Below are 16,990 nucleotides of genomic sequence, written 5' to 3'. Positions count from 1 at the left end.
TATAGATGTTTTGGAATCATTCTATTTTTTCGTGTTTCTCTCTTGAGTTTCCCTGCCACCATAACAACTCTTTGTGGTAAGAGTTTTTGTTTGTTTGCTCATTCTTCCAACCAACATCCTGATGTCAGACTTGATATTAGGGTTGGGTTCTGCTATGTTTCTGGAGAGAAGGTCTAGGCTGGTCCTGTTGCCTGCTTTCTTGGGACAGTGAGTGTTGCATTATTCTAGGATCTCAAGGATAGGCCAGGTACTTGAAAGCCTTCATTGATCCCAAAGTGGTTTGATCCAGGTCAAGGTCTGATTGCTGCCTATCTGGTCTGAGCTCTGCAAGGTCCTAACCTATGTTTGGGTCTGAGCAAAAAGAGAATACTCCGGGGCCTGCCCCTAGCAGCCAGGGGGAAAACTTTGCTGGTTTACAGTCACAGAACAGCAAGCTCTCCTTTGGTCTAGGAATCAATCCTACTCTGGTTATTCCTCTTCAGGCTGGGCAAGATGTTGGAACAGAGACCTCATTCAGCACCTAGGGTCTGAATCACACTACTCCATTGCTTCTAAACTTTCCTCCTTTCTTGGTATACCACCCAGGGCCTCCCAGGCCTCCCTACCAGGGGTACCCCAGGTACAGGTCCCTTCTCAGTCTGCCTTTTATCTGTGATCTGGAACTAGGGTGGCACCTGTGCTGCTTGTAGGGACCTCTATGGATCTGGTAGTACCGTGCTATGAGTCTGGGATCTACTCGTAACTTTACCCAGCATCACACTGGGTAACAATGCATTGGGTTCAGTGTGTTCCTAGCTTGACCCTCTCCTCAGTGTCCACAGACTTTTCTATCTCTTAATGTCAACCTGGGTCAGACAAATGACATTGACTTTTTCTGGATTTCACCATCATGGTTCAGTCTGGTGCATCTTCTAGATCTGTCTGGAGTAACTTTTATTGTGGGGAGCTCAGAGTTTGCTTCAGGCTACTCTGACATTTTGGCTCTGCCCTCCTTCTAGGTCACTTCTACCTGAATGTCCCCCCAGATCCTCAAATTTACTATGTCCAAAACCAAGCTTATTATCTTTCCCCTTAAACTTTTGACTTCATTATTTCTACCTGCAAACATCACCATTTAGATTGTCTCTCATGCTCAGAACCTTGAGTTATTTTTTAATTTTCTTTTTTCCTTCTCTTCATATCTAATCAAGTCCTGTCAATTTAACCTCTGTAACAGTGCTCACATTCATCTCTTTTTTCCAACTGCAATCATTCTAGGACAGGCTCTAATTACCATCTGTATGGACTATTGCAACAACATTCTAACAGTTCTTCCTATCTCCTTTCAGAAGTGAAATAATTCATACCACTGGCAGAATGATTTTTCTTGTAGATAAATCTAGTCATGTCACCTCCATCACACACTGCTTTAAAAAACAAAATTCTGTAGCTCCCCTTTACCTGGCATTCCTTTGCCCTCCTCAATCTGGAACCACCTCTCTTTACCCTCATTTTTCTCTCTATGCAGCCAAACTGGACTACTCTCTGCTTCCTGAACATGTTGTGCATAATCCACCCTACATGTCTTTGCTCATACTTTCTCTCTTATTTACAATGCCCTCTTTTCCTGTTTCCTGCTAAATTCCTACCCATCCCTTAAATCCTTATTCAAACACTACCTCTTCTATGAAAAAGGATTTGCCCTCATCTCCTATTAGTAACAATTTGCCATCTTGGATCTCATGTAACACTCTGTATTAATGCACTTATTATAAAATGTTGCATATAATATCTGTGTTTGTATATTATCCCTCTACTAGGGTATAAATGGACAGAAAATGTGTCTCCTCCATAGTTTATACCTTCCCCAATATGTAGTACAATACTCTATATGCAGTAAATTAATAAATATTTTTGAATGATTATTTAATATAACCAACAGCATAGAAAACATGATCATGAGATATAAATGTTAGTTGGACATAATCAGAAATTGCTCATTGGTCCAGATTTACCTCCCATAATCTTCCTGATATCTTTTCTTGATGTCAATTGAACTGGCATTTCACCTTTTGTGGTAAGAATCTCTTTGTCAGCTCCTGAGTTTAACAGGTAAGAGACCACCTGGCCATGATTTCGTTTGCAGGCCCAGTGCAAACAGGTCCTAAACAGTGGAAGTAACAGTGCTTTAAAAGAGGGTGGAAGGAAGAGTTTGAGATTTAAAATTATTTTTCATAAACTGCTTACATAATAAATTTAAGTATGGGAAAACCATTAACACCAAGAGCCTAAAATTCTAAATCCTTAAAAAAAATTAACCAAACCACTTAACATATTTTAAAACTGAATTTTGTTTATTAGGTTAAACTTTATGACCCTTAAAAAGCATTTCAGATGCATCAGGGCCACTCAATGATTTTTACCAGATCAACTTCCAGTAGTCTCAGTTTTGCTCTGCCACTCAAATTACCTTTACAATGAAAGAATTTTGTTTTAAAGTTTACCTGGGATAAAAGAGCTTTTTCTCTTTTTTATTTCTTTCTTTTCCCTTTAAGTGAGAATCTTCCTAATTGTTCTCTTCATTTATGGTAACCATACTCTCTTCCCAAAAACTCATATCTGCTTTCTGAGGATCCTTCTAGCTAAGAGCAGAGAGGTTAACTACAGTATTCCACAAAACAAAGAAAAACATGAAATAACCCTCAGTTCTGTGTGGTCCCCTCCCTTTCTACAGTAACTGTAGCAGACTGGTGAGAAAGGGGGCAGAGAATGTTTAAAATCATATATTTTTAAGACCATCTATAAAGTCTTAACTTATTTGTTGGTATTATAAATGTGAAATCCTTGTGCATTGATGATGAATATATTAGAGGAACTGAATCATATAAATTTTACATCATTGATAAAAATGAAAACATAAGACAAAGGAAGTTGCAGGCAAACAAAGATGCCTTACATGTTCTACTTAGAAAGGCAAATAAAGGAGTTGATTTTGTCTACAAGCAACAAGAAATATCATTTCATGGATATCTCCTATTGCAAGGCTCATTTGTAAGAAGACCACCATGAAAATAAATGCAGTTTATGTGCCAACATCCATTGCAAAGGTTTAAGAAGGAAAGAAATTTTATTTTTTAAATAAACTCAAGAAGATCCTGTAGATTAAATCAATATTTATTTAAAACTCAATGCCTGTAGGGGGCGATGTTGAGGGTTAGCTCTGAGGGGTCTGCTGGGCCCACTATCTCAGGATGTTGACTCACCATCCCCTGTTATTCGTCCCCCATGCAAGGGAGGCTTGGAACATTCTGGCCATCCCTGAAACCCTGGCCACTTGAGCAATATAAAGTAGTGAAACATGAGATAAGAAAGCAAAGAAATATCCCATGGGAATGGCCTCCTGAAGGTTTCAAGTTAGGCACCTCATGCAGCAAACTATGTGAAGTTTTCCATGAGAAAGTATGATGTAAGTGCTTCAGCTTCAGTATATAAACCCTAACCCTCACATGCTTATTTGAGACTTGCTTGGCGTCCATATAATAAATGGTTTGACAATCTTTGCCTGGTCCATCAACTCATTATTCACGCTCTCATGGTTCAATTGGTGCTGCAGCCCACAAGTGGTCCCTGGAATAGGGACCCGGCAGGGTATGAGGGGAGCAGCCTCCTTGGAGGCTCCAGAGAACACAAAAGAAAACCTGCTTCAGCCAATGCGCAGTAGGAAAGGTAAGGAGGCGAAAGGTACAGAAAAGTCCCACAAGGATTAAGCGGGCCGGCATTCACTTGAAAAAAGGAGGAGGGATGGACAGTGTCTGGCAGTGTCAGGGCAAGGGATGGTCACCAGGCTCAGTGGGATAAGTAGGGAACATAGTAACAAGTAAGCAGATAAGCCCAGTCTCAGAAAAAAAGCTCTCAGGAGAAAACTGGACAGGTACAAAGTGAAAGTAGAGAACAAGAATATTATTTAAGACTCTTAAAGAAATTAGTAAGAGGAAGAGGATTACTTATCACTAGCAGTCAGTTACAAGAATTCTTGGAATGTGCATCAACATGTTGTCCCTGGTTTCTACAGAAGGGGATGGTAGATTTGGTAAAATGGGAAACAGTAGGAAGAAAGATGAGTGAGAGACTAATGGAGGAGGGACTCCAGCATTTCCCCATTTCTGCCTTTTTTCTATGGAATATTTTAAAGATATGTTTAACATTAGAAATCAAAGTGCCAAAAGTGGCTTGGACAATTCAGTGTGATGCAGCTGTCTCTAATAGAGTAAGTCTTATCGGGCCTCTGTTATCATTCTGGAGGACCAAATAAATGTCTGATTTCTGCAGATCTTTAACAATTTCTATGAGTGCACTCTTCCTGTCATTTTCTGTATCTCTCTGCTTTGTTTATGTGTTTTTGTGAGAATGAGTGGGAGTAATTTGTCATTCTACAAGGTTTAAAACGCAGCTGGACTGCTGGACTTTCCTTGGAATGCTGTTATCTCTTTCCCTCCCCCTTCTTCCCCTGCTTCTGAATGTAGGTGGCTGGCTGAGAGGACAGAGAAAGAGAAAGGAAAATATTTCTTGTTTAGGTTATATGATGGTTATGGCAAATTGAAGAGTGCAGAAGAAGTGGCAGGTCGGAATTAGAGAGAAATAAGGTATGTGTGGTTTTAAAGGGGCTTTAATCAAAGTCCAACAGAAGGGTGAGTAGACAGTAGGAAAGGCAAGAAAGTTTAAGCATGTAGCAAAGAGAGGAATTGGGTAGGAAGTTAAGCAAGATATAAATTATTTGCATGAAAAGTGTGAACCCAAGTTTTAAGATTTTTAAAAGTCTGAAAATCTCTTTCTTTTCATTCAACTCTGGCCAAATTGAATGCCAAAAAGGAAATAAGATTAGGGAATTTTCTCCCTCAGATAAAAGAGGCAAACAGATGAGCATTTAACCATTTCCTGCCTCACTTATTAGAGAAAAATTCTGTGTATCGGAATGCAAACGAAAATTAATTGAACTCATCCTGGTTATTTTTGGAATTGTGAAAAGTAAAAAATGTCACTCCTAACTTTATGCTAAAGATAAGTCAGAATTTATTATATTATTTGGCCTCCTGAAGGTTGCAAGTTAGGTGCCTCATGTAGCAAACTATATGAAGTTTCCCATGAGAAAGTATGATATATAACTGCTTCAGCTACAGTATATAAACCTAAACCCTCAGATGCTTAGTTGAGACTTGCTTTGCATCCATACAATAAACATATGAATGCTTTGACAATATTCACCTGGCCCATGGATTCATTATTCACGCTCTTATGTTTCAGTTGGTGCTGTGAAGTGCAGGCCATAAATGCCTTTGTTGCAAAAGTGGATATAGGAGAGGATAGTAAAAATGTTGGATAACATAGTTCTTATACAAAAAGGAGAGTCAAAGGCTTTTAGACAATACAGAAGTCTCGTGCCTGTGTTCTTTTTTCGATAAGATTGAAAAGTGTTAAATAAGTAATACTGTAAAAAATAAATCTGGTTATATTGTGATAGGAAGTGACATGTCATCAATGTGTTTTATCAGCTACTTGTATACTGCCAGACTATAATATTTGTTAAAGCCAAGATCAAAATCATTACCAAAATAGAAAAACAAAAATAAGACGTACATATGCGGCAACTCCAACCTCACCTATGTAGACAAACTATTATAGCTGAAAAATGGGCAATGGCTAAGAGACTACACATTGCTGACACGGATCATTACCATCTTCTGAAGAATTTTAACCATCTTAAACCAACTGTCACAATAAAGAGATCAAAAGACCTTATAAACTGACTTATCAGTCAACACCTGCTGTCTTTGCCAAGCAAAGAGACATGTTAGCCAATGACAACACCAATTTAGGATATACTCATTTGTTAAATTTTGTGAAGGATGGGAGATTGGGAGATATATAGCCTCATAAAACAGTGAGAAGTAAAGGGCAGGAAGGAATGGAGAACAATTTTACAAAATGATTGGTTCAAAATCATGACCAGGGAATTTAAGAAAGAAACCAGAAGGACTACAACATAAGAAAAGTTAAAAAGATCAGTGAAGATTTTTATTACTCTCTTTTCTCAGTCAATGACAAGCACCACATTTGGGCTTTTAAACAATAGTCCCTGATAAGGAATGTAGAGGAATGCATGAGAACACAGTAATGGCACTAAAGAAAAAAAAGAATAGAAGAGCAACTGTACCAGGCCAAGAATACACAGGAGGCAAGATAATTTTGAAGGCATTGAAGGTGCAATTTTTTTTTAAGGGGGAAGGTAGGGCAATTGGGGTTAAGTGACTTGCCCAAGGTCACACACCTAGTTTTTTTGTGTTAAGTGTCGGAGGCCAGATTTGAACTCAGATCCTCCTGACTCCAGGGCCAGTGCTCTATTCACTGTGCCACCTAGCCACCCCAGAAGGTGCAATTCTTAACATACATGAAAGGGCAGAGGATGCCAAAGCCTTGAAAACAATTGTAAACTTGTTACCAAAGGAAAAAAAAAGGGTAAGAGAATATTAAAAACTATGAACCACACCTACTTTCCTATTTCTACAAAATTTTTAGGGGAGGCAAGTCACTTAACCCCAATTGCCCTATCTTCCCCCCTTCAAAAAAAGAAATTTTTTTTTTATAAAGCAATTGGGGTTAAGTAACTTGCTCAAGGTTACACAGCCAGTTATTTCTGGGTGTGATGCTGAGTGTCTGAGCCCAGATTTGATCCCCAGGTCATCCTGACACTGGAGCCGGTGCTCTTACTCGCTGTGCTACCTGGCCGCCCCAAAATTTTTTTATAAGAATATAATCTATATTTGCATCAAGGGCAACATTGATACATACATGAGAAGTAAACAGGTAGGTTCTTACCAAAGATTTTTTATAGCTGACCCACATTTTTACAGTCACAAAATTGGCTTATTGTGTTGATTATAAACAAGTATTTGATTTGGTAGAGCAAACTGCCACCCTAAAAGCTTTCCTCCAACAAGGTGTTTTCCATGAATGTGTCAACCTCATATAAGATTCTTTAAATGAGGCAGCAACAATTAACTTTAACTTTTAAAGAGTTCATTTTAACCAGAGGCTCACTGATCGATAATAACAAAGCACAAACAAGGGAGAAGTATGCTTACCAAAAGTATCTGCCACTGTCAGATAATGCAGTAGAGATAGTAAAGTCTTCTTATTTATAGGTGACATTGTACTCAACACTTCATTGTATTCTACACCTAAATGAGCCTTCTAAACACTTAAAAGTTTCAACCTAACTATCAGTAGATAGGGAGTGTTTAAAGCCCAACCTATGATAGCATTTGGAAGGATAACCTTTGAGAAATTCAGTACCTGAACATACTCTGAACCTGGACAATGAGGTGGGCCCAGAATTGGAAAAAAAAAGGAGGTTGGACTGATTTTTAGGAAGGTGTGCACTGCTTTTAGTGGCCTCAAGTTTCTCCCTGAAACAAAAGGCCACCTTTTTTTTTTTAACATCAATTACCTTACAATAATTCTGTATAATTTTAAGTCATGGAATAACTGTTTCAGGAGAATTAAAATTGAGGGCTTCTCTAAAGGCAATCAAGAGCACAGTGGATAAACAAGTAGCAGCACATTACCAACCAAATATTGCATGAGAAAAATGTTGCAAAGGATGTCACAAAAGAAGCATATGACTGGAAAAGGTGACCCAGTTATGTAGTGAGAGCTAAAAGAAACTGATGGACAGGAAACACATGTGCTCCACTGGTACTCACAAAAATGTTAAGAAGAAGGCTCCAGGTAGAGTGGGTGGGAGATTTATAAAAGGATATTGACAGGAACAACCAGGTAGCACAGCAAGTAAGAGCACCGGCCCCAGAGTCAAGATAACCTGGGATCGAATCCAGGCTCAGACACTTAGCACCCACCCAGAAACACCTGGCTGTGTAACCTTGAGCAAGTTACTTAACCCCAATTGCTTAAAAAAAAAAAATGGATATTGACAAGAGTGGTAAAGGTTATAGAAGGTGGTTTTGGGGTTTTTTTTTTGGAGGGCATTTGGGGTTAAGTGACTTGCCCAAGGTCACATGGCTAGTAAGTGTTAAGTGTCTGAGGCCGGGTTTGAACTCAGGTCCTCCTGTCTCCAGGGCTGGTACTCTATTTACTGTGCCACCTGGCCACCCCTAAAGAAGGTATTCTTGAGAAGGTATAGAAGTATTGTGATCTGCATGGCTGGAGGCAGTGTTCATATCAATTAGATTACAGATCTTCTAAAGTAATGACTTCCAGGAAAATAAAGATTCAATTTCTTTTGTATTTACCTATTATTTTTTCCTTAAAGGCACACAATGTATCATTTGCTGAATAACAAGTCAGTGTCTAGATTATAATTTCTAAGAAAATTTTGTAGTTAAATGAAAATAAACAAAATATTTCCCTAACCTTCACATATTCTTCCAATGTGTACCCTGCCCATTTCTACAAAAACAATTTCAGAATAACTTATTTAGATCAAGGAGTTATGTATGCTCTTAAGAGCTACTGTTCTAGTACTAGATAGAAGAAATTATATAACTAGTATCTACTGAATAATCTGGTAGCTGAGTTGGTTCAGTAGATGGAGTGTTGGGTTTGGAGTCAGAAAGACTTCAGTTTGAATCCAGCCTCAGAAACTTCCTGGCTACATGACCTTAGGCAAATCACTTAATCTCTATTTGCCACTGGAGAAAGAAATGGCAAACCACTCCAACATATCTGCCAAGAAAACTCTATGGACAGAGGTCCACAGGGTCATGAAGAGATGGACATGATTCAAACAACTCAACAATAACTAGAGTAATCCCCAGTGGCTACTGCAAAATGCATTCTATAAGTATAAAAAGCAAATTATTTAACCAGCTTGGAAGCATCCCACTCTCCTTAACTATATTAATGAATTGAAATAAACGACTGCAAAGTCAAGAGAGAATATAGTTGTGCTAAATAATAATGGTCCTATTCCTTAGACAGTGTTAGGGTACTACTTTAAGTAAGTCTTATAGAAAAAAATCCATTTGGCTCCTTGGGAGAGTTTAATTTAACCCTAAAGTCTGAACAATTTCCAAGAAGGAAAGCTGACTAGTGCCTATGTATTGGTTTATTTACTTATTCTACTGCAGAAGGATATTACAGAGTTATACTTTATCAATATCACTTACTATCTTATCCAAATGCCTTTGGATTATAAACCTGAGCCACCTGGCCGCCCCTATAAACCACTGGGTCTTAACAGCAGAATGAATGTTATTTTTGGAAAATAAAGGAAGAATCTTCATCTATTGACCTTGGTGTCCAGAAAGAGGTAGAATGTACTTCTAGTCTCACCCAAGGGAGACCTATCTATAAGTCGGATGGTTCGATGTGTCCTTGATTCCAGTCAGTTAAATTGACTTCAGATTACATGTATGTAGATAGTATTAGTTTAGAAAGTGAGCAATTATAACGATAAGTGAGCACTTCTAACGAATGGAGTATGATGAGAAAGGTCCATTTAGAAGTAAAGTTTCACACCCTGGAGGTAAATCATCTGTATGCACAAGCGTGAAGGTGACAATTTACGGCTAATACACCTGATCTGTATGGGGTGTTCAGGGAGGACTGGCACCTCTGGTGTGAGGGTTTGCTGAGCCCTTTTCAGGGCTGCTCATCTACTTTTGGTGTCCACCTGTCACATAACTCTCACCTGTAGCTCCAAGAACCTCTAGCAGGGCAGTAGCCATACCCTAGTAAAACTATCTTGGTAGAGAGGTGAAACTAGTTTGAAGGTAAGTGACAGGCCTCACAACCACTGGAAAGTTAGGACAATATCTATCTCGAGCATGTGAAGGCTTTACCCAGCAGAATGGACAGATGAAAACAATTTGTTTCATCTCCATGAAGACCGCTAAAGCAGGCACTGTGAAGCACTTACAGCTTGATCAGATATCAAGGATGGCAAGTTCATCCACTGCATTCCAGGTCATAGTCAGTCATACTGACTTTTGTCCTGCCACTGGACCCAAGAAGAGAAAGTGAGGCTGATGATTTTGTGCAACTCTGCCTCACTTAAATCCAATTCACACACAAGTCAAACTATTTCTGGTCTTCTCTGAAAACAAAAGATAACATCCAAAGAAAAAACTTTGGAGTCAGAATGTAGATAGAAGCATACTATTTTCTCGTTTTTTGTTTTTGTATTTTATTTCTTGTGGTTTGTTCTGATTCTTCTTTCACAACAAGACTAAAGTAGAAATATGTTTAACAAGATTATACATGTATAACCTATATCAGATTGCTTGTTGTCTTGGGAAAAGGGAGAAAAATTTGGAACTCAAAATTTTACAAAAATCAATGTTGAAAACTTTACATGTAATTGGAAAAAATAAAATACTATTAAGGAAAAAATACAAGAAAAAAGAAAACAAAGGATGAACAACAAAAACTACGGGGCGAAACAACTTGTTAAAACAAGGAGAGAAGATCATCTGAATGCAAAGTGAGGTTAAGTTGACAACACTTAGCAGTGCACATCATACACAGCAATGCTATGGAAAGACCTATAGATCATCATTTACAGCTCAGTTACAGGGCCTAGAGCTGCTCTAATTCAAAACTCCTTTTACCTAGACAACTTTTAAACTTTCACATAGGCCATTACACTTAGTCTTTTAATACAACTAAGGTAGGAATCAATTATGAAACCTTAACTCTTCAAATCTTTAGATTTGCAATCAGAATATCACATTTATATAGTGAGGATGTTTCCTTCTGGAGTCACTAAACTATGCTTATTATTGCTAATATTGCTGTTTACTTGGGAACAAATCTCTATCCGTTTCTCCTTATCTCTCAGTTCTAGATCAGGATTTTTAAATGTCTGCTACAGAAATATAACTGGAAGTTCTAGTGCTATGTCAAACTTACTCCTCTTCCTGATTTCACTATTTCTGTTCACTGTTAGTCACTATTCCAGTTACTTGAGATGGAAATCTTGTGTCAAGTTTCAGTCCTCTCTCTCCCTACATGCAATCTGTTAATAACTGCCACTACCACCTAGTGTAGGCTTTCATGACCTCGTTTGGGGACTGTTCCAATAGCTTATAATTAACTTAAAAAACTTCCAACTCATCCTACACAATGCTGACAGTTCAGTGATTAAATCATGCCTCTATTTGAAAACTTTTAACAGCTTCACACTGCTTACCTAGTCAAGTGGAAAATTCTTATTGTGGTACAAGTGGCCTTCCTTCCCCAATTTGGCTTCAATGCACCTGTTTAGTCATTTAAAATAACTGCCCTTTACCTTCATGGCCTTCAGTGTTAAGGAATCCAGTCTTCTTACCACTGTGTCTTTGATCAGTATTCCCTATCTCCCCTTCACCTACCTCTTACAATTAAACTTTTACCCTCCTTCAAGGCTTTGCTCAAATGCTAATCTTCCATGTAGACTTCTTTAATTCCACAATTCTAATTTTCCTTTTAAGTTTCACAATACTGTGTACCTCTCTCAAACTTTCATACTGTATTGTTACTTTTATTTATTTTCATATCTTGTCCTCTATTCTTTTTTTTTTTTTAAATTTGGAGGGGGAAAGGCAGGGCAATTGGGGTTAAGTGACTTGACCAAGGTCACAGGGCCAGTAAGTATTAAGTGTCTGAGGCCAAGTTTGAACTCAGGTCCCCCTGACTCCAGGGCCAGTGCTCTATTCACTGCGCCACCTTGCCACCCCATCCTCCATTCTTACTAGGCTGTAAACTCCTTGGAGGGGAACACAAAATAAATCTTTTTATTTCTGCATCTTTCATAATGACTTATACTCATATGATCAATAAATGTTCAGTGAATTTGTAAAAATGAGGAATTTAGGACAATCACCATTGTTTCATCTTTACCAGATTTTCCTAGCCATACTGAGCAAAAGTCAGTGTGTTTAAAATGCAAAAACCGAAAAAGAAAGAAAAAGCCGGGGGGGGGGGGGGAAGGACACTGTGTCCTCTGCTCTACTTTCTTTTGCCAAATTAAATCAAAAGAATTTTCAAAAGCTTATAAAAAGTACTAGAGCAAGCTAAAATGGCAGCCACCCAGCTGAACTCTCCCAATGTTTCCCCCCAAACAACTCTAAAATAATGCCTCAAATCAAATTTTGGACTGCCAGAGCCAACAAAAGGTTGATGTGAGACATTTTTCCAGCATAAGAAAACTTAAAAGGTCATTTGGAGAAATCTGTAACACTGGCATAGAAGCCTGTCCAAAGCCTACACCCAGAAGCACCAATAGCAGTTTTGGGATTTCTCAGCCCAGAGATGACGCAGTTGGACAAATTTTGGTCAGAAATTACAGGGGACCTTTATTGGCAGTGGCACTGACACTTATTGACAACTCTATTGCCCATATGCAGTTTTGGGTCACAGTTTTAGGGTGGAGAGGAACACTGGGGGTTGTCAGGTGGCAGAGGTCCTGGTCATAGTTCCAAAGCAGAAATGAATATTAACTCTTACAGTTATAGGTGACCTGGTAAAGATCAGAGTTCAGATCAGGAGAATAGTGACGATACCTCTCCCAGGATCACACTGCCTTGGCAGAACCAAAAATTTGCCAACACCCAGGATTAGCTCTGAAAACATATGCAAAAAAAAAAGCCTAAAGTTGAGGTGAACAGAGTCTAACTTTTAACATAAACTTCAAAGTCAAGAAATAGGCTGGAAAAACTAACAACAATAAAAAAGGATTTGACAATAAAAAGGAACTAAGTGGCAGGGAAGACCAAGACAATCTCAGAAGAGAACAATGTAAAAACAGTTATTTTAAAAAGCTTAAAAGAAAAATGCTAATTGGACCCAAGTCCAACAAGAATTCCTGGAAGATTTAAAGAAAGAAATAAAAATAGAAGAGGAAAATGAGAAAAGAAGTAAGAGTGATGCAAGAAACCTGTGAAAAGAGAACAACTTGGTAAAAGAGACATAAAAACATACTGAAGAAAATAACACCTTAAAAAACAGAATGGTACCAAATGGTAAAAGAGGCTTAAAAATCCACTGAAGAAAAGAACTCCTTAAAAATTAGAATTAGGCAAGTGGAAGCTAATCACTCCATGAGACATCAAGAAACAATAAAACAAAATTAAAAGAATGAAAAAAACAGAAGAAAATGTAAAATACCTCATGAGAAAAAACAACTGACCTGGAAAACAGATCAAGGAGAGGTGATTTAAGAATAATTGAACTACCTGAAAGCCATGATCAAAGAAAGAGCTTAGATATATTTCAATAAACTGTCAAGGACACCTGCCAAGACAATCCCAGGAACTATCTGAACACAATTACAAAACACTTTTCACACAGATAAAGCCAGATCTGAATAATTGGAAAAACATCAGTTGCTCATGGGTAGGTCAAGCTGATATAATAAAAATGATCATTCTACCTAAATTAATTTACTTATTTGGTGCTATACCAATTAAGCTACCAAAAAAAATTTATAGAACTAGAAATAATAACAAAATTCATCTAGAAGAACAAAGGGTCCAGAATCTCAAGGAAATTAATGAAAAGAAATGCAAGGGAAGGTGGCCTAGCCATTCCATATCTAAAACCATTTCATAAAACAGCACTGATCAAAACTATTCAGTACTGGCTAAGAAATAGTAAGTTTTTTACTTACTATCAATGAAATAGGTTAAGTACACAAGATATAGTACTCAATGACTATAGTAATCTACTCTTTGATAAACCCAAAGACTCTAGCTTCTGGTTTAAGAATTCACTATGTGAAAAAAAAACTGCTGGGAAAACTGGAAAATAGTATAGCAGAAACTAGGTATAGACCAACATCTTATACCATAAACCAAGATAAAGTCAAAATGAGTACATGATTTAGACATAAAGGTTGATGCTATAAACAAATTAGGAGAGCAAATTTACCTGTCAGATCTATGGAGAAGGGAAGACTTTATGACCAAACAACAGATAGAGAACATCATGAAATGCAAAATGGGTAATTTTGATTACATTAAAAAGGTTTTGCACAAAGCCAGTGCAACCAAGATTAGAAGGAAAGCAGAATGCTAGAAAATTTTTATAGCCAGTGTCTTTATTAAAGGCCTCATTTCCAAAATATATAGAGAACTGAGTCGTCATTCCCCAATTGATAAATGGTCAAAGGATATGAAGAGGCAGTTTTCAGATGAAAAAATAAAAGTTATTTATAGTCATATGAAAAAATGCTCTGAGGGGTGGCCAGGTGGCACAGTGAACCAGCCCTGGAGTCAGGAGGACCTGAGTTCAAACCTGGCCTCAGACACTTAACACTTACTAGCTGTGTGACCCTGGGCAAGTCATTTAACCCCAATTTCCCTGCCTTCCCCCCTCCAAGAAGCAAAAAAAAAAATGCTCTTACTACTGATTAGAGAAATGCAAATTAAAACAACCTTGGGACACAGAGTCACCTGTGTGACTCTGGATGAATCATTTAATCTTTCTAGGTCTCATCACAAAAAGACAAAATTGGAGTGAGATATTTGGTAAGGTCCCTTCCAGCTTTAAATTTCTGATCTTAATGAATTTCTTCCTGGATTATAATTTGTAATTTCAATTTTACTATTAAAAGCCCTACTTTGATAAGAAAGGGAAGTCTACTACTCAGCTAGCAACAGGAAATTACTGTTGCAGTGGGATAGTTAGTATAAAGATCACCACACCTATCAGATCGCCTAACATGACAAAACAGGAAAATGATAAATGCTGGAGAAGATGTGGGAAAATTGGAATATTAATGCAATGTTGGTGGAGTTGTGAATTGATCCAACAATTCTGAAGAATAATTTGAAACTATGACCAAAGGGCTATCAAACTATGCATACCCTTTGACCCAGCAATATCACTTCTAAGTCTGTAATCCCAAGAGATCATAAAAATGGGAAAAGGACTCACATGTACAGCAGCTCTTTTTGTGGTAGCTAAGAATTGGAAATGGAGGGGATACCCATTAATTGGGGAGTAGTTGAACAAGTTGTAGTATATGAATATAATGGAATACTGTTATTCTTTAAGAATTGATGAGCAGGTGGACTTCAGAAAAACCTGGAAAAGACTTGCATGAACTGATGCTGAGTGAAGTGAACAGAGCCAGGAAAACATTCTACATAGTATCAGCAACATTGTGCCATGACCAATACTGATTGACTCAGCTCTTCTCAGCAACGCAATGAACTAAGATAATTCCAAAAGACTCATGATGGAAAATGCTACCCATATCCAGAGAAAGAACTATGGAGTCTGAATGCAGATGGAAGCATAATATTTTCTTTTTTTCTTTCTCATGGTTTTCCCCTTTGGTTATAATTTTTCTTTACAATGTGACTAATGTGGAAATATGTGTAATATGATTTTATGTGTATAGCCTATATAAAATTGCACTCTGTCTAGGGGAGGAAAAGGAGAAAATTAAAAACTCAAAATCTTATAAAAGTGAATGTTGAAAAGAAAAACTAAATAAATATATTTTTTAAAGAAACTGTTGGAGTGGCTAGGTGGCGAAGTGAATAGAGCACTGGCTCCAGAATCAGGTGGACCTGAGTTCAAATCCAGCCTCAGACACTTAACACTAGCTGTGTGACCTTGGGCAAGTCACTTAACCCCAATTGCCCTCCAAAAAAGCAAAAAGAAAAGAAAAGAAACTGTCAAGGAGAATAGCCCTAATATCTTAGATCCAGAGGGTAAAATAGAAATTCAAAGAATCCACCTAGTTAGTGTCTGACTAATGCTCTAAATCCAGCATTTTTTCTACTGTGCCATACTGGATCTGTATTACCTTGGAGATCATCTAGGTCTTACTTTATAGATGAAGAAACTGAAGCTCAGAAAAATAAGGTAATTTATTTAATAAATCAATACCAGAACCAGGTGTCCTAACTCCATGGTCCAACGCTTTTAACACTGAACCAAATGGTAAAGAGACTGTTAGGAAAGGCTCTCTACTCCAAAATATCGGCAAGCTTGATTTAGTTAGAAGCTAGCAAAAGAAATTCTACTTCTCATCTGAGCTAAATAAATTCTATCAAAATTTATAACTTCACTATTATATCTTCCTTGAGAGGCACAGATACTCAACAAATATTCATTGAATCCCAAAGAATTTAGGATCATCACCACTCAATTACACTATGAACAGATTTTCAAGTAGCATGGTACAGTGGGAAAGAACATTAATCTAGAGGTAGAGGACCTGGATATTGGCTCTGCCACCTCAATACCTCACCTCAAGTAAATCATTTAACCTTTCTGAACCTGTTTCTTCCTTTGTAAAATAAGGCAGAAATAAACGTTCCAGCTCTAAATGTATGTTTATGACTAGATGATCCCTTTCAACTCAATTTGTGATCTAACAGGAGGAAAATGCCATATATCTGGGTCAAAGGGAGGCAAGAAGTAGAGCAAGGGAAGTGTAGTACAGTATAAAGATTTTGGTGTCAGAAGACATGGGTTCAATCTGGCTCTGCCAATAGACCTGTGTGACTCTGGATGAATCATTTAATCTTTCTAGGTCTCATCACAAAAAGACAAAATTGGAGTGAGATATTTGGTAAGGTCCCTTCCAGCTTTAAATTTCTGATCTTAATGAATTTCTTCCTGGATTATAATTTGTAATTTCAATTTTACTATTAAAAGCCCTACTTTGATAAGAAAGGGAAGTCTACTACTCAGCTAGCAACAGGAAATTACTGTTGCAGTGGGATAGTTAGTATAAAGAACTTCATTATAAAACCCACTACTACATTTGTCTCTGGGGGTGGGGGGATCATACTCCTTTAAAATTCATTTTAGCTCTACCACTTGTTCTTTATGGAGTCTAGTAGCTGTTGGGGTACCTTCAGAAAAAGAATCCAAGCTCCAAATGGGGATGAGATCTACCATATAAGTAAGATCACTTCCCAGACCCTTTAAGACTGGATTGGGAGAAGAGAAGAAGAGAAGAGAAGAGAAGAGAAGAGAAGAGAAGAGAAGAGAAGAG

The 16,990-nt window shown here is 37.8% G+C and overlaps 2 protein-coding genes across 3 annotated transcripts in view; both read right to left on the bottom strand.

Annotated features, from left to right (window-relative positions):
• The window catches only part of MRPL27 (mitochondrial ribosomal protein L27), a 477,291-nt gene that overhangs the window by 439,245 nt on the left and 21,056 nt on the right, over nt 1-16,990 (bottom strand). The gene's annotated exons all lie outside the window — the stretch shown is intronic.
• The window catches only part of ANKRD40 (ankyrin repeat domain 40), a 28,774-nt gene that overhangs the window by 10,863 nt on the left and 921 nt on the right, over nt 1-16,990 (bottom strand). For both annotated transcript variants that reach the window (XM_069067522.1, XM_069067521.1), the window contains exon 2: nt 1,995-2,143. In XM_069067522.1, the coding sequence (XP_068923623.1) occupies nt 1,995-2,143 (149 nt within the window). The remainder of the gene's footprint in view (nt 1-1,994; nt 2,144-16,990) is intronic.

Source organism: Petaurus breviceps, unplaced genomic scaffold, assembly GCF_028583685.1.
Source record: "Petaurus breviceps papuanus isolate PSGF00001 unplaced genomic scaffold, PetGlider_PUasm1.0 90750, whole genome shotgun sequence".
Classification (NCBI taxonomy): domain Eukaryota; kingdom Metazoa; phylum Chordata; class Mammalia; order Diprotodontia; family Petauridae; genus Petaurus; species Petaurus breviceps.
This window is presented reverse-complemented; position numbering and strand designations above follow the sequence as displayed.